General features: G+C 35.6%; 2 protein-coding genes across 6 annotated transcripts; both read right to left on the minus strand.

The window, feature by feature from the left end:
* Window positions 1-2,270: 2,270 nt before the first annotated feature.
* On the minus strand, window positions 2,271-7,433 carry LOC101255765 (uncharacterized). 2 transcript variants are annotated; one of them, XM_004251493.4, is made up of 4 exons: window positions 7,287-7,433; window positions 7,114-7,209; window positions 3,392-3,584; window positions 2,271-2,704 (listed from the first exon to the last, which is right to left on the minus strand). In XM_004251493.4, exons 2-4 carry the CDS (start codon window positions 7,171-7,173, stop codon window positions 2,574-2,576), a joined length of 384 nt encoding a protein of 127 aa, XP_004251541.1. In that variant the 5' UTR covers window positions 7,174-7,209; window positions 7,287-7,433; the 3' UTR covers window positions 2,271-2,573. The 2 variants fall into 2 exon arrangements, with proteins under 2 accessions (XP_004251541.1, XP_019067043.1); XM_019211498.3 differs by having other exon boundaries at window positions 7,114-7,218; window positions 7,287-7,415.
* A 2,337-nt stretch (window positions 7,434-9,770) lies between these two features.
* LOC101256064 (WRKY transcription factor 1) lies at window positions 9,771-16,211 on the minus strand. 4 transcript variants are annotated; one of them, XM_069292413.1, is made up of 6 exons: window positions 15,903-16,206; window positions 12,139-12,971; window positions 11,887-12,061; window positions 11,637-11,795; window positions 10,323-10,522; window positions 9,771-10,283 (listed from the first exon to the last, which is right to left on the minus strand). In XM_069292413.1, exons 2-6 carry the CDS (start codon window positions 12,965-12,967, stop codon window positions 10,036-10,038), a joined length of 1,611 nt encoding a protein of 536 aa, XP_069148514.1. In that variant the 5' UTR covers window positions 12,968-12,971; window positions 15,903-16,206; the 3' UTR covers window positions 9,771-10,035. The 4 variants fall into 4 exon arrangements, with proteins under 4 accessions (XP_069148514.1, XP_004251542.1, XP_010313681.1 ...); XM_004251494.5 differs by having other exon boundaries at window positions 9,771-10,522; window positions 15,903-16,035; window positions 16,110-16,181; XM_010315379.4 differs by having other exon boundaries at window positions 9,771-10,522; window positions 15,903-16,211.
* Window positions 16,212-17,313: the final 1,102 nt, after the last annotated feature.

Below are 17,313 nucleotides of genomic sequence, written 5' to 3' on the forward strand. Positions count from 1 at the left end.
TTTCGGGGCTCGTTTGACCTTCCAAATGGGTCGGACAAGCCGTGATGGCCAACCGTATGCATAGACAAGGTCTTGACGGACGTCCACGAAAAAATTTGACATTTTTGACGTCGGAATCCGGATCACCCAAAAAATGGTGTGCCATAGCACACGAAAATCGTCGAAATGAGGGGTATGCTCGCTTCGGGGCTCCTTTGACCTTCCAAATGGGTCGGACAAGCCGTGATGGCCAACCGTATGCATAGACAAGGTCTTGACGGACTTCCACGAAAAAATTTGGCATTTTTGACGTCGGAATCCGGATCACCCAAAAAATGGTGTGCTATAGCATACGAAAATCGTCGAAATGAGGGGTATGCTCGCTTCGGGGCTCGTTTGACCTTCCAAATTGGTCGGACAAGCCGTGATGGCCAAACGTATGCATGACAAGGTCTTGACGGACGTCCACGAAAAAATTTGGCATTTTTGACGTCGGAATCCGGATCACCCAAAAAATGGTGTGCTATAGCACACGAAAATCGTCGAAATGAGGGGTATGCTCGCTTCGGGGCTCGTTTGACCTTCCAAATGGGTCGGACAAGCCGTGATAGCCAACCGTATGCATAGTTAAGGTCTTGACGGACGTCCACGAAAAAATTTGAGCATTTTTTACGTCGGAATCCGGATCACCCAAAAAATGGTGTTCTATAGCACACAAAAATCGTCGAACTTAGGGGTATGCTCGCTCGGGGATCGTTTGACCTTCTAAATTGGTCGGACAAGCCGTGATGGCCAACCGTATTCATAGACAAGGTCTTGACGGACGTCCACGAAAAAATTTGGAATTTTTGATGTCGGAATCTAGATCACCCAAAAAATGGTGTGCTATATTACACGAAAATCGTCGAAATGAGGGGTATGCTCTCTTCGGGGCTCGTTTGACCTTCCAAATGGACCAAACAAGCCGTGATGGACAACCGTATGCATAGACAAGGTCTTGACGGACGTCCACGAAAAAATTGGCATTTTTGACGTCGGAATCCGGATCACTTAAAAAATGGTGTGCTATAGCACACGAAAATCGTCGAAATGAGGGGTATGCTCACTTCAGGGCTCGTCTGACCTTCCAAATGGGTCGGACAAGCCGTGATGGCCAACCGTATGCATAGACAAGGTCTTGACGGACGTTCACGAAAAAATTTGGCAATTTTGACGTCGGAATCCGGATCACCCAAAAAATTGTGGATTATAGCACACTAAAATCGGCAAAATGAGGAGTTTACCTGCTCCTGGGCTCGTTTGACCTTCTAAATTGACCGTTTTGGCTGAAATTTTGGATCACAAAAATCCATGGACTATAGTACACGAAAATCGGCGAAATAGGGTTTACCTGCTCCAGGGTTAAATAGACCTTAAAAATTGATTGTATTAGCCGTTAGAACCAACTAGCTCCATAGCTAACGTCTTAATAGACGTCTACGAAAAATTTGAGCAAAAAAGACATCAAAATTCTGGATCATCAAAAATCCATGGACTAGCATACTAAAATTGGCAAAATGGGGGATTTACCTGCTCAGTGGCTCTTTTGACCTTCAAAATAGATTGTTTTGGCCTTCAAGGCCAACTGGATCCATAGCTAACGTCTTAATGGATGCTCATAAAAAATTTAGGCAAAAAAGACATCAAAATTATGGATCATCAAAAAGATAATGAACTATAGCACACAAAAATTGACAAAATGAGAGGTTTACCTTCTCCGGGGCTCGTTTGACCTTCAAAATTGGTCGTTTTGGAAGTTAGAGCCAACAAGTTCCATAGATAACATCTCAACGGACGTTCAAAAAAAATTAAAATTTCGGATCACCAAAAATGACGTAGACCATAGCACACGATAATCGGCAAAATGATGGGGCTCGTTTGACCTTCAAAATGGGTCGTTTTGACCATCGGGGTCAACTGGCTCCATAGATAACGTCTTAACGGACGACGACAAAAGCTTTTGGCAAAAAAGACGTTGAAACTCTGGATCACAAAAAATTAATGAACAATAGTATACAAAAATCGGCAAAATGAAATTTACTTGCTTCAGCGCTTGTTTGACCTTAAAAATGGATCGTTTTGGCCGTCAGGACCCTGACAGGGATGTACTAGTTTGGACTTGATGTCCGTTCTCTTTCTGCAATTACCTTCTTTGGTTGCGCACTCACACGCGTAGAAGCGCATTTAGTTGTTTGTTGTTGAGTTATATGCTATAAAAATTGAAACATTAAACCACAATGAAAAGTATGAAGTAATGGCAAATCTAAAACGACTTTAATGAGATCAACCAAATCAGAGACAAATTACACCGGCTTACAATTCAAGTTTAGAAACTATTCACACATTACACATTGAAATTTACATAAAAGTCATCTATTTTCTTGATTTGATACTATAAACATCACAAACTAAAAATGTAAAGACTACAACCTTATGTATACATAAAAGCTTGGGCAGAAGAGGGGGATTACAAGGAAAATAACTGACGGGGATCGATTTTTCACTTCTCTGGACATATTATAACTAATGATGCGCAAAGATGGCGTAATTAGTGTCTAAGGTTCCAGCTTCAGTGAAACCACTCTACACTGCCTGTTACGCTTGGCCGTCTTCATAAACACTACGGAGATACAAGACGGGGCCCACCATGGTCGCCGGACTCTTTGTTCTCCCTTCAAGCAAGCCACTGAAGACATAAATTGAGTCAATATAGATAAAAGGAACTATAGCAAATTAGCAAATAGTAAAAGAATAGCGATAACTTCATTCCTAAATAGCAACAGCAGATTCACGAAAATATTTTAATAGCTTTCCGTGATAATGGCTGCCCGGTGCACAAAGCTCCTGCTATGCTTGGGGTTCGGGGAAGGTCCATACCACAACGATCTATTATACATAGCCTTACCCAGCATCTCTGCAAGGTTGTTTTCACATGTCGAACCCGTGACCTACTAGTCACACGGCAACAACTTTAACAATTATCTCAAAAAATAGAAGTATATTTATAAATCTGTTAAGATTTACTACGGTAGAGAGTTTTATTGTCAGTAGTACTTGACGTTACGATCAAAACCAGATCACAAAATATGTCTGCAGAATCCGATGAATTCAAAACAGAACACATATAACTAACTAGGTAGAAGCAGCGCAATGGAACCATCACACCATATTGGCAAGTGTACAAGTCCCAACTTCAAGTTTTGCAAAAGGTCTTTTCACATGACAAAGAAAACACAAGTGTGTCGCCACTCAAAGCTGATTAAAAACAACATAACAAAACGTAATTGTATTGCTGGAAAGATGGACAAAGAAAGTTGTCAAACTAACAGAAGATATGGTTTCATCTGTGAGCCAAGAGAGAGATTATAGGAACCTTTTATCCGCCTCAGCTCCTTGCACAATGTAATGAAGTCTCCCCATTTCATGTGGCACCTTCTTATAAACCGAAGAATCTGTTCCGTCGTGAACATGGACATCCCCTCCAAATATTCTCCATTAACACCATTTTCTTTGAAAATTTGACGATAGCTACCAAGCTTTATTTCTTCTAACCATAAACCTACATCCTGGCAAAACAAGAGCAGTAACAGAATGTCAGTCATTTTTGCATTCCCTCGTGGACGTATTTTATCATGCCAAAGAATAAAAAAAAGAATATCGACCTCTTTGAAATAGTGAATCAGTATGTCAACTTATCATACAAAAACTTGACAGAAGGAGGGACCTCATCGCAAGCAAGTTATCTAAACCTACTAAATAAATCGTTTCACCTCTTAATTACATGAGCTCAAATTATTCAAAATATTATCCATTCACTATTTCTTTTAGGTTTTGACTTTTGAAGAACACAAGGAACAGATGCTCCCATAAATAAGTCACTCTGTTCCTCAACTCGGACCTAGCCCCGCATCATGGTTTTACATTAACCTAGGCATATCACACATGTCTACGGATTTGACTCCGCTACTATTTTGGCAAAATATCTAACTAAAATGTCATCCATATAACTTCCAACTCATTAGTCTATACACAATATAGATATATTGTTATCCTACACAGTAGTAGGACAGAGAGGCATTTATGTACAATTCAGATATGATTACTTGCTGATGACAATTTTCAAGATTCAAAATTACATATAAACAGTAATTGAATGTTTTAAACCTTACACCTCAACTTGTTGTTTCCATCTAACCATGCATGATGCCTAATCCTCAAAATTGACACGTTTAGATCATGGATGACCAAGCAGTACCAAATAACTGCAAAGCAAACCGGCCATATAGTTGTCCAGAAGAGACACAGTGTCATTTTAAAAGTACCAGTTTCAAAACAAGAAAAGTGACAGAGTGAACTAAAAGGACTTAATCGCTCTTATAGGCGGAGTCGACAAAATAAACAATCAATTTTTTACTTCTATTTTAGAATGACAAAATTCTCAAGTATGACACCTTTTTGCATAGACAAGAAAGTTAGTTGAGCAGTTCTTTGCTAAACAAAATGAAACAAAAAAATAGTGCAAAAGAAAAAAACTTTTTCTACGGGATGAAAGCATAATGCACACATGCAGAGCAGATAGACTTCCGTTGATATTCCCTCTATAGAACCTCTTCCTCTTTCCAGATGAAATTGCTTTCAAGACCCGAGGCAAAGATATGATTGATTGAAGGACGCAACAATAGATCATGAGTTTCAGAACAAGGAACTGCTGAAATAGAGTTTGACTCCGAGGAAGGTGGAAAGGGAGTCAAAACGAAGTGCTAAGCTTGTGCATGAACAACGCTTAACCCCACCACCCACCCACCCCAAAACTAGAGGGGAAGAAAGAAGAAAGGAGGAAAAAAACTCATTTTATGATTTAGTTAGTCTTCCGGGAGAAAATTCATCACTTCGTCTCTCCAATATGGCCCTGTTATGTCAAATTATGTTTAAGTGTTCTTTTTCAATTTCTCCATCATAACCACAAATTTTTGTCTCTTCCTCCCTCTATTAGAAACTAATTGATCAATACTAAGTTTCTTAGTCTTATTCTGGTGAAACTATCAAATGGATTTGTTATGAAAAGTCGTGACAAAAACATTGAAGCAGCATGTAGAATATCAATTCACCACAACAACAACATAAAGATGGAACATGCCATTTATTAAAAGTCAGGTATTTCTGATGCTGTAGCATGTAGCATGTAGAACGGGTAATACTGATGCTGATTTTGGTGGCGATTTGGATGATTGAAAATCTATATCAAACTATATTTTACTCTTGGAGGAACAGGTATTTCTTGGTGCAACAAAAAGCAGGACTCGACTTATTTATCAATTACGGAGGTGGATCATAAAAAAGCCATTGTCGGTACTCAAGAATCAAGAATGTGTATGGCTCCAAAGAGTTATCTATATGAAAGCCAAAGGAAGTTTATGGAGACAATCAAAGTGTCATCAAGCTTGCAAATTATCCTATATTCCATGCAAGAACTAAGCACATTGAGGTGGAACATCATTTCATCCGACAAAAATTCTTGATGGAACTATAAAAACTTTAGAAGTGCGATGTCAAGAAAATATTGATGATATGTTCACCAAGATACTTCCTAAAGCTTCGCTTGGGTTCTTCATCGTCAAGCTTAGAGTAATTTCCAAAAAATCACTTAAAGGATGAGTGTGAAACAATTAAAGTTGATCTTCTGGAATATCATGGATTTTTAATAAGGTTTCTACAATGACCTAGTGTAATATCTTGAAGAAATATCTACATCTTCTAGAATCACGCAAGAAGATAAGGTCAAATAGACCCTTCTTATAGATATATCTAGACAATATCTAGAACCATCTCTAGACAAGTATAAGTAGGAGTCCTCTTGTGCTTTTGTAACTCAGTCAATTTCCAAAAAGCTTTGTAGCACATCCATGATTTACTATCTAAAATCATCTTTCTCTTTCAAAGTGGCCTTTTTAGTTGAGTCCTCCAACCTTAATTATCGAACTTGGGCTAGTAGAAAGTCTCTAATTTATTATTGTCTACTATTGTTTGCGTGTAAAGGAAAGCAAAACTCTTTCTTGACGAGCTTGAACCATCTTGGAATTGAGAATGTGTCTCCTCTCTAGAGCAACTTTGTTTGTACCTACCTTTTAAATTCCCTTATAGACTACAAGAGCATTTCTTTCCCCTTCTTTGATAGATACACCAGCCCTTTACCTGGCTAGTAGCATTCTCCAATACTTATGGTCGAGTTTCATTCTTGTTGAACAACCAATCGAGGGTCCTTCATATTTTATGAGATGATCTACAACTTATTATATGATCAAATAATTTATCGAAAATAGACCTCTTTAGGATGAACTTGGCCTCAACTTTCCACTTCTTGACTGTGTTTCTATTCTCAATTCATTAGGAGGACTTGTGTTACACATTAACAATCTCTTACAAATCCTTGCTAACAAGATAGGATACCATACATGTGCCCCATACCTTAATAATTCTATCTTAGTCTATCAACACGAGATATGAGTAAAATCTACTACCACTCGCCCAATCTTGAATCAAAATTTTCAAAAGCCAACCTATGGCTATGACTCTAATATCAAGTAAGGAGAGAAAATAAATAGGAGAGACCCAAGATCGATAACTAAGGTTGGAGAATTCAACAACCGGTTAATAATCTTGTGAGGCCTACATCTAGCAACCTTTGAGCTCTGGTCATCATTGCGTAATAGACTACAGTTCCATCCCCTATTAAATTCATTTTTTATCAGAAGCCCCCAATCAAAATCGATCGAAAAAATCAACTGACTTCTGCAGCGTTAACAAAAATCAAAAGACAAAAACCTATAAGATTAGTATTCATTCAACTAAAAATGCAGGGAGACAACACTCAGACTACCTACTAACCTTCTTCTACCTTAATCGACTCTTTACTTTCAATGTCGCACCCTTATCAAATACTCTAAAATTACAAACCGGCGAACATTTTTGAAAAATCCGAACAACATACACCTAAATCCTCAACCTCCAAAAGTAATCAAATAACAGTAAACTCACAAGATCTACAAAACTAATCAAATAATCAAAAACTCAACCAAAATTTTTAAAAAAAAATACCTCAACTGTCCAAATGAAGAAATCCAGTGGTTCTGGTGGTTTTTCTTTGCTTACTATCATCTCTCACAATCAAAATACAACTAAAATTGAGTTCACCTAAACACACTTAAAAAAATGAGATTATAATAATTTCATAGAAAACAATTAATAACAAATACAAATCAATTACATACCTTGTAATAATAATAATCAAATTGTATTGATTTAGGGTTTTTGAATTTTTCTACATATTTTTTTTTGGGGAAAGCTAAGAGAGAAGAATGAAAAAAATTCAGCTAATTTTTTTTTATTATAAAGTTTTCATTGTATATAATATATTGTTTCTCTTTTTTGTAACTAAGTGGGCCCCATTTGTTTGTTTTTATGTTATTTGCGGAATTATATGTTTGTGTCGCTTCCTTTTACTTCCACGCGATTTCTCTCTGAGGATGTAGCACGTGTATTCCTTTCGGTTTTAAAAAAAATCTCGTTCATTTTTATTTATCCACTAAATATATATAAAAAAGAATAGCAATCATATATTTAGTGAAATATTACAAAGCGTGATTTGAAAAATGTAGAGTGTAAAGAGATTTTACTATACAGAAATTACTTCCAAAAGACTCTTGGTTCAAGTACGTATATTTTTGTTATAGCATATTTAAAAAAATGTATTGTTTTATAATTGAAATATGTTGATAATAATGGATATTATGATTAAAAAAAATTGACGAAAAGGTAAACCCGCAGCCGTTACCCTATGGGTGCGCATAGGGGGTAAAAGCTTCATCACCCTATGAGTGCGCACATGAGGTAAAAGTTTCGTTTCTATGCAATAGCTCGCAAACCACATAAGAGAGGTAACCTGCACCAAAATCAACCAAGAAGGCAAATCCACTGTTTTGCTTGCAAGGGTTTCGAACTTGAAACCTCTAGCATTGAAGTCCCAAACTCAAATCATGGGCCACTCGAAGGATATTATAATAAAATATATGTATAACATATTATACTTATTATTATTTAAATGAATAAAAAAGATTATTGTGGATAAGTAAAAGTGAATAGATAACCGATATGAGTTGTGTTGCATTGGTGGAAGTGCTTCACATTAACTAGAAGTCTCGAGTTTGAGTCCTGAATATGAAGAAAATCTTATTGGAAGCATCACCCTCGAATAGGCCTTGCATTGATGTATAATAATCTATATCGATAATTAAAGATATTACTATTTTAAGTTCTAACTCAAATAACATACGGAATACGAAAATTTTGAATCTCTTAACACACAAATTAATTATTTTTGTCTTAGACAAGTATCCCATACGGGAAGGATCACAAAGATGTGTACTATGAACTTAGACAAGAGTTGCATTATCCCAACAAATAATTTTCTATATAAGTAAAATGAGATCATGTCAAAAGATAAAAGACAAGAGCATCAAATCTTTTCATACATCTTATCTAAATTATTTCTCTAATATAATAGAAAAAAAGTTGTCCACTAGCTAAATAAGTTAGTTAAATATTGTTCAAGTACCATATAAGTTTATGGTAAGTTTTATAGAGGGATGATTAGGCAATTTTTATTATATGATGTGGAGTATTGGCCAATCAAAAATATATGCATATATTCGGAGGATCCATATTATGGATATGAAAATGTTGAAATAGATGTGTGGGTATACTAGGAATGACAAGAATCGGAATAAGGTTATCCGAGAGAAGATGAGAATGATCCCTGTAGCGGACAAGATAAGAAAAGCAAGATTGAGATGGTTTGAGCATGTCCAAAGGAGTTGCATGGACGTGTAAGTGAGGAGGTGCGAGAGGTTGGTTTTATAGGGATACGCAGGGGGTAGGGGTAGGTCGATAAAATATTTGAGAGATAATTAAACAGGATATGACGCAATTTCATATTACCGTGGAGACATAACTCTAGATAGGAAAGAGTAGAGGTCGCATATTAAAGTAGAAGGCTAGTAAATGTGGAGTGTTATCTTACATTGTATAGGCGTAGACTTGTTAGTGCATGTCGTAGCACTACTCGAACTCTTGTATAGTTTTTGTCATAGTTGTTTATTGTGTTTATCGCACTATTATATTATTGTTATGTTGTTTCTTTCTTATAGATTTTTCATTATTTTTATCATTAACAGTTATGCGTTTTTTTTTCTTCTTCTTTTGCTTGAATTTGATGCATTTGAGCTGAGGGGACTCTTAGAAACAGTGTATCTACCTCCATGGGATAGTGATAAGGTTTACGTACACTCTACCACCCCCAAACACCCAATGGTAGGATTTCATGGGTATATTATCATTGTCAATATTGTCCAATAGTGTAAAGAAAATGATGCACAAATCATTTCGTATTAGCAGAGTTCAGAAAACAATCACATCCCTTGACGCGTGATATAGACCATCTATCCTAATGCAAGCATTATGAGTAGTGTATTAGCAGAGTTGAGAAAACAATCGCATCCCTCGACACGTGATATAGACAATCTACCCTATGCAAGCATTATAAGTGGTTATTTACGGCTCGAATTCGTGAAAACAATCGATTGTTTTCATAAAACAATCACATCCCTTTGACACGTGACAAATGGTAACTCAACTTTTTACTTTGGAGTTTTTTACTTATAATATTATAGATTTGATTCTTATGTAAAACAGCCTGATCAACTGTCAATAATTGGTTATTTCTGATAAAAACCTAACATTTGTTTCCCATTTGCTAAGAAACATAATTTATACAGTGAATATATGATAACACAGCTCCATTGCCAATAACAAGTTAAGAAGTGTACCTATGAAATGTAACCTTCTTTTCTCCCCTTCAGGAAGAGAATGATTGAACAAATTTGGTAAGATTGGAAGACTGGTGTTGTAAGAAACTCTACTTCTGCATAAGTTGATTGTTTTGTTGCATAAGATGGTTGATACTCAATTTGCACCAATATGAACAGCCATGTCAAGACCAACATGTTTGTTTTCACCCGATTCAGATATGGACTCTCCGACATGTTTGTTTCCAACCAATTCAGGTTTGGACTCTTCGACGTGTTTGTTTCCATCTGATTCAGTTTTGGACTCTCCAACATGTTTGTTTTCACCTGATTCGGCTTTGGACTCTTTGACATGTTTGGTTTCACCTGCTTCAGTTTTCGACTCTCTGATATGTTTCATTTCACCTGATTCAGTTTTGGACTCCACGACATGTTTCTTTTCACCTGATTCGGTTCTGGAGTCTTCACGTATGCCTGCTGTACCGGCATCAGGTGCTACTGAAATTTGGCTTATAGGCCTAGACGTTGGGAAATCATGGACATGCTGTCCTTCATATGTTGTAATGACTAATTTTGGATCATGGGATGCCCTCTCCACATGCTTCTTCACAGGGCAACCTGCAACCGAGCATCGGTAGTAACTCCTACAGATGGAGAAGTTGGCATTAGAGAAAGAAAAAGCATTTCAGATAGAAACGTTACCAAAATAAGAAACAAGTAATCAAAGCAACACACAAAGTGGAACCTCACGGGGACTACAAAACATAAAAAAATTATTTCACTAGGGTATGGTGTTGATAATGGACTGTATTAGGCAGAACACAGAAACGTGCCCTTTAACTTGGTCTCAACTGACATCGATGCCTTCTAACTATGGGTGTGCACAAGTAGGCACTTAAACTTGTATAAAAGTGAGCAAATTGTCCTACGTGGCATATTTTGTGTCTTACATGGCGCCTTACATGTATTATGTCACGTAGGACGCATGTGTCTACTTGTTCAATTTATTACAAGAATAAGTGTCTACTAGTGCAAATACAAAGTCGGAGAGCATAGATGTCAGTTGAAGCCAAGTTAAAAGGTATATTTATGTATTATGTCATTGTATCAATACACTTCTGTAGTGTTGAAGAGTCCAACATCAGATTAAAAAGGGAATGGGCGGTCCCCCTAGATGGCCTAAGATCCATTTCTTTACAAGTAGATAAGCCGAATGTAAAATTTCCATAACTATAGCAATTGTTTGCAAAATATGATCCATTAAGCAACCACTCATGCACTATTATCAAGCATAGTTCATATTTGACAGGAACAAAAACTATTCGACTCATGTCTGACAACTGTTGAATTTTCGTTGCACCTTATCAATCCAAACAAAGGAGTAAGGAAAAACATGGTATAGATAACTGACTGCAAAAATCATAATTTTCTGGATTACCATTAGACGAGTACAAATGCGCAGAACTTCATTTTAAATCCATCTTTCCAGATTATAAATAATTGCAAGAAATGGAAGTGACCCATAAAGAAAGATCTTTTTTCCACCAACAGTATACTTTCTAGATTTTACTATCATTGACAGCATTATACGTATCATGAGACTACTATCTAAAAGCTCTGCAGCAAAATATACTGAGAATAAAAAACAGATAGTGAGGAACGATAACACCTGATATTCAAAAGTGCTGATAAAAGAAAAATTCAGGCATGGGCATACCAAATTTGTACATATATGTTTGAAGTATTAATTATATGTACCTCGGATTTGGATTGCCTTTGACAATTTTTTGCCCATATTTGCGCCAGCGCTGACCATCGTTGATTATATCTACTTCGCTCACGGTCTGAACAATGTGTCGTGGTTCACTATGGGACTTAACAGGTGGAGTATCATCCGTAGCTACTGTGTCCTTTTTTCTGTAGCAAAATAATAACAAAATTATTAACTTTAAAAGAGTATCTAGACCTTAAAACACCAAAGACAAACACAGCTTGGGCTTCAACATACTGTTTTTTTGAGTCTGCACTATCACCCTTATCGACTTCATTTTCTAATTTATATCGCTTCAAAGGCGTAACCTTCACACTATCACAAGCTGATACAATGGCCAACGCTAGAGGGGCTTCTGGTGGCTTACTAGGTTCACATGTTTCTCGGGGCGTAGAAGATTTCTCACCTTCAGCTGATAAATGTCACTTATAAAATTAGTAAAGGAAGTAGGTCAAAGAAACTCAAAATTCACTCAGCTATCTCGGGTACCTTCTAATGCAGTGATAATTGGAATGTCTGGCCGTTTCATTTGCAAAGGGAGTACATACTCGGGGGACATCTGGGGAACACTTAGAGTTTCCGGATGCTCATGCTTCCCAATATAGTGGATATCTGTAATATGTCCGTCATGTGATCTCTCCACTTGCTTTTTTGCTAGACAATTAGGGAATGTGCACTTGTAATAACTCCGAGTAAACTCATTTCCTTTCACAAGCTTCTGACCATATTTTCGCCAGTTATATCCATCTTCTGATGGTTTTTCAGGTGCCTTGAGGAGAGTCGTTCCTTGATCAGACGTCAACCCATGGGCACTAGTGTCAGGGTTCCGCCTTGGTTGCAACTTATCCAAAGCTTTCTCACGCTTTATGGTATAACTTACTCGTTGTAGATCAGACTGTGATACAAAAACCTCCATGTTCGAACTACGCATTTGATCTGAAGAATCTGAAGCTTTACCAGATAACACGGAAACCACTTTGTCTTTTACACTAGATTCTGATCCACATGATTTTGCATCTGAGTCCTTTGGTAAACTAGAAAGTTGACTAGATCCAGATGCATCAGCCTCACTCTTAACAACCTGTTGCTTCCGCACATTTTCTGACTGGTTATCTTGTACTCCAGAAAGAGAAATAGCTTCTTGATTGGATTGTGACACATTAATCTCTTTATCACATTGACTCAGCCTCTTCTGCAGTTCACCAGAAACAACATCAGCTTTTAACTCTAATTTGCTGGTTGCAGGGTCAGGGTCCGGCTTCTGCTCTAAATTCTCAGAGAAAACTTCATCTGTTGCCTCTTCTTTAGGGGTACCCATTATCCTGCGCAAAGACGGTCTTTGAATTATAAGTACCAATTTCTACACACTTTTGGCAGGGGAATGAAGCACAAGTATAGGGCTTACAAAATCATATTCCAGCTATCATGCTGTGCATTTTCAAAAGAAGTAATTAGCAAGAATAGAGAAGCTGTGATTTAAAAGTTAAACAGTTATTGAATTTGAACCTATTTGAACATGAAGAACCTGAGAACAGAAAAACATAGAAGTTCATGGGAAAAGAAGCATTCTGTTGACAGTACTGACCGACAAGTTGCTCAGACTTGGGTGAGGATACCCAACACGGATGCGGATCCAAGGGTAGGATTCAGCAAAATCCAAAATTTAAGATACGGGGGTACAGATCAAGGTTTGGATACTAGTGCTAGGATCCAGTTAAAGAAAATCAAAATTACAAAAGTGGAGCTATAAAGACATTCTAATGTTTGAGAGATATGCGCATTAAAAAAACATATTTTAATACTCAAAAAATCAACATGCAAATAATTAATTTAGAAATTATTCCTCTTTTTAATGAAAAAGAAACATCTATAAAGAGCAAACATTGACCAAGAGGAAAAGCTAAAAAAAAGATTGAAGGTATGCCATTTCCCATGTCTTAACTTTGTTTTATCTTTTATTTTGAGAAATCAAAATCTCAATTTTCCCCCAAAATTAGTCCTATTCTATGTGGGTTAACCGAATACCATATCCGCAACTGTGTTTTGCCGACATGGGTTCGGCAGAAAAAATGAAGAATCTGCGAAACTGGGAAGTAAACTACTGAAAAGGAAAGAAGAAAAGCTACCTTCATTTTGCAACCTACAAACTACACATATTTCATTATCTAACCTTTTCTTCTAGTTAATTTTTCTTTACTGGAGAAAATACCTTACTTAAGCGCAATGACAATGCATATTTGAATTTCTTTAATCATTACAACCACAAATACTGTAAACCATGCCCTAAATTTTCCTCTCTACAAAATTTTCACCTAGAAGGAGGAATACAATTGGAAAAATAGTTAACATGTCACGCAAAATATGTAGTTTCTTTCTCGCTCTTTTTACAAGTCCGGAGCAATTTTTGTATTATATCTTAGCTAGGATTTATGTGTAGAAAGGAACAGCAGTAATAATTTGCAACTGCTTTCTGGTGATAGTACTACTGACATTTGTAGACGTACAATTTATGATATTACTTGAACATTTCCCATTGCTGTACACAAACCAAAACAGTGGTCAATTCTAAGATCAATGAATGTGAAGAGCTGAACTATTCCCACTTGATAAGTGAAGCCATGTGGAAGTGCAAAAGAGAGAAAAGAAAAGAAAACGGAAAAAATAGGGTGGTTAGACCATCTAAGTTGTGGTTGTGCAGTTGGAACTTACTAAATAAGTAGGTATCCTAAAGGCTATAGATAGTTGATACAGAACGCCATTTTCAGAAGTTGTAACCATGAAAAATTGTGTTATTATATTATGACATGACAAGTCATATGGAATTGGTGCCATTGACGAGATAACTGAACTCTACACTGTTTCTTTTGGAAATGACGAGAGAAAAGACTTGAAAATCTAGGAATTTTCCTATGGGGCCATGAACAAGGCGAACCAATCAATTTCATATGATCACGCGAAGCAACATGAACTCTAAAGCAAATCTTGGGACACTTTATTGGCATTCCAATTTAGCAATGTCTACATATGTTTATGAAGAAAAACTGGGTTTTCACAACACCTTCCTGCTAGAGTCTTACCAACAACTCAACAGGATGCAAAAATTAATCAGAAAGGAGAAAAAACTAGCACCATAAACATAGCAAATTTTAATAACATAGAGTGACATCAAGTAACCATTAAACCACAAGTCTTTAATCAGCATAAGCTTTAGAACATACCGAAATTCCACAACACTCCAGAAAACATTAGAAATCCAGAAATAGTAGAACAATAAACGTAAGAATCGAAAATCAAACTGAACTACAGAAAAAAAACCATCAACTCAAAACCCCAAATTCACAAAATAATAATCCCTAGAATGTAACGAAATTCTACAACACTTGAGAAACCATTAGAAACCCAAAAACAATAGCACACAGAAAACAAAAAAATTGAAAAACAAAACTGAACAAAAACCAATCGAGAATCTTATCAGCTCAATTGGTTGGCGCTACCTAAACTTTCCCCTTGTTGATGAAGGTTCGATTCCTCACCTTGTAACCCCCTCCTCCGTTTCCCTTTCCCTCACCTCCGAAAAAAAAACTAGAAAAAAATCCATCAATTCAAGACCCCAAATTCACAAGATGATAATCCCTAGAACGTAACGAAATTCTACAACACTCTAGAAAACATTAGAAACCCCAGATACAGTAACACAAAAGGCAAAGAATTGAAAGCCAAACTGGACAAAACTCATCAATTCAAAACCCCAAATTCACAATAAAATAAGCTCTACAGCATATATCAATTCTATAGAACTCAAAAAAAGAATTACTAACCCAGAAACAGTAATACAAAAACAAAGCAAAAGTATCAATTCAAAACCCCAAATTCACATATAATTAGCTCTACAACATATCACAATTCTAAAAAACTCAAAAAAAAAAAATCATAAACCCAGAAACAGCAATACAAAAACAAAGCAAAAGAATCATTTTTTCATAAAATCCATCAATTCAAAACCCCAAATTCACAATATAATTAGCTCAACAACACATCTCCATTCTACAAAACTCAAAAAAAAAAAATCATAAACCCAGAAACAGCAGTACAAAAACAAACCAAAAGAATCAATTTTTCACAAACCCCATCAATTCAAAACCTCAAATTCACAACAAAATAAGCTCTACAACACAACAACATTCTACAACACTCAATAAAACATCAAACCAAAAAAAAAACTGAAAAATCACAAAATAATTAACAATCCGTACCTTCTTCTTCCTCCTGCTCAATTTTGCCCCAATTTTCACCTGGGGTTTCTTTGATTCCTTCTTATCAACCAACAGAGAAACTCAAAAAGGGTAGCTGTTCATTGACTTGGACCAAGTACTACTACCTACACAGCTAACCAAAAACCAAAAAAAAAAAAATTACTAATACAAAAGTATTAGTACTAATAATCAAGAATCTAAATTTACTTGTTCAACTTTTGGATTAGAGTGAACTCAGCCGTAGGATTTGCTTAACAAACTTTTGTGAAGGGGCCATTGAAATTGGTAAAGATTGCTTTTTTATGATTTATATGAAAGGGAAACTATTATTTCCTAAATGGTTTTTCCTACTAGGGACACGTGTTAGATGGTGATTGGTACAAATTATAGACAAAAAAAAAATTTTAAAAAAAATTAGTTTTTGACTTTTTCCTTTATTACTATTTCATTTTTGACTTCTTCTTTATTTTACAGTAATGGTGTTTTAATGTATATTGGTTATAGTCAACTTTAATTAAGTTGGGATTATACATAGTAATTATTATTTTTTACTTTGTTTATATGTTTCTTTATGTATTTTGAATATCATATGCTCAATCATTTCGGAATCGTTTGTTAGCTGGTTAGATTTATGTAAGTATTCGTAATATATGGATTAGTTATGAGAGAATTTATGTAGTATTTTCTGCGAAGTTTAGTTATCATGTAGAGATTATGTGTTTTGAATATCATATTCTTAGTTATTTAGGAGTCGTTTGTTAGTTGGTTAGATTCGTGTTGATATTCGTAATATATGAATTAGTTATGAGGAAATTTATGTAGTATTTTCTGCAAAGGTTAATTATCATGTATTATTAGTTATTCCGTCTTATCTTAAAAGGTTAAATAATACTTAAATTCTCTCATAACTTATAGAGTATATGTTTGTTTATGCGAATTTTCAAATTGCAAATCGTATTAATTTTATGTATGAATAGATTTTCTTCTAACAAGCTATTAAAGGTAACATTATTTATACGCTATTTGATATTTGCATGACTCGCCTTTGATTCAAATCAACAGTCGTGAAATTGAAGTATGTTAACGAATTTCACTTAAGATTTTTTATGATAATTAAGTAATTTCAAGAACGTCTTTTAAAACGATGAATCATGTAGTTATTAGAGCAAAGTGAATGAATAAAGATGTTCCACTTTTTTTCTGATTGTTTTGATTTTATCACATTTTATAATGCTTAAATAAAATAATGTAATTACCTTAAAACTTTTTGATATCATAATGATATCGTCCTTAATTTACCTTTTACTATATCGATATTAGTAAAAAAAATTGATTTAAATATACATGATATAGTAATTTCATTTAAATCTAGCATCAAGACTGTGTTTTCAAATTCTTAAAAATGAGATAT

Source organism: Solanum lycopersicum, chromosome 12 (assembly GCF_036512215.1).
Source record: "Solanum lycopersicum chromosome 12, SLM_r2.1".
Lineage (NCBI taxonomy): Eukaryota > Viridiplantae > Streptophyta > Magnoliopsida > Solanales > Solanaceae > Solanum > Solanum lycopersicum.

Excerpts from the sequence above, each read along its gene's own strand:
- LOC101256064 (XM_010315379.4), bottom strand. The coding sequence starts at position 12,967 with ATGGGTACCCCTAAAGAAGAGGCAACAGATGAAGTTTTCTCTGAGAAT. Across the intron at positions 12,062-12,138 it reads AATTATCACTGCATTAGAAG|CTGAAGGTGAGAAATCTTCT; the intron begins GTACCCGAGATA and ends GACATTTATCAG. Across the intron at positions 11,796-11,886 it reads AGTGCAGACTCAAAAAAACA|AAAAAAGGACACAGTAGCTA; the intron begins GTATGTTGAAGC and ends ATTTTGCTACAG.
- LOC101255765 (XM_004251493.4), bottom strand. The coding sequence starts at position 7,173 with ATGATAGTAAGCAAAGAAAAACCACCAGAACCACTGGATTTCTTCATT. Across the intron at positions 3,585-7,113 it reads TCTTCATTTGGACAGTTGAG|GATGTAGGTTTATGGTTAGA; the intron begins GTATTTTTTTTT and ends TTGTTTTGCCAG. Across the intron at positions 2,705-3,391 it reads GGAGCTGAGGCGGATAAAAG|TGGCTTGCTTGAAGGGAGAA; the intron begins GTTCCTATAATC and ends TTATGTCTTCAG.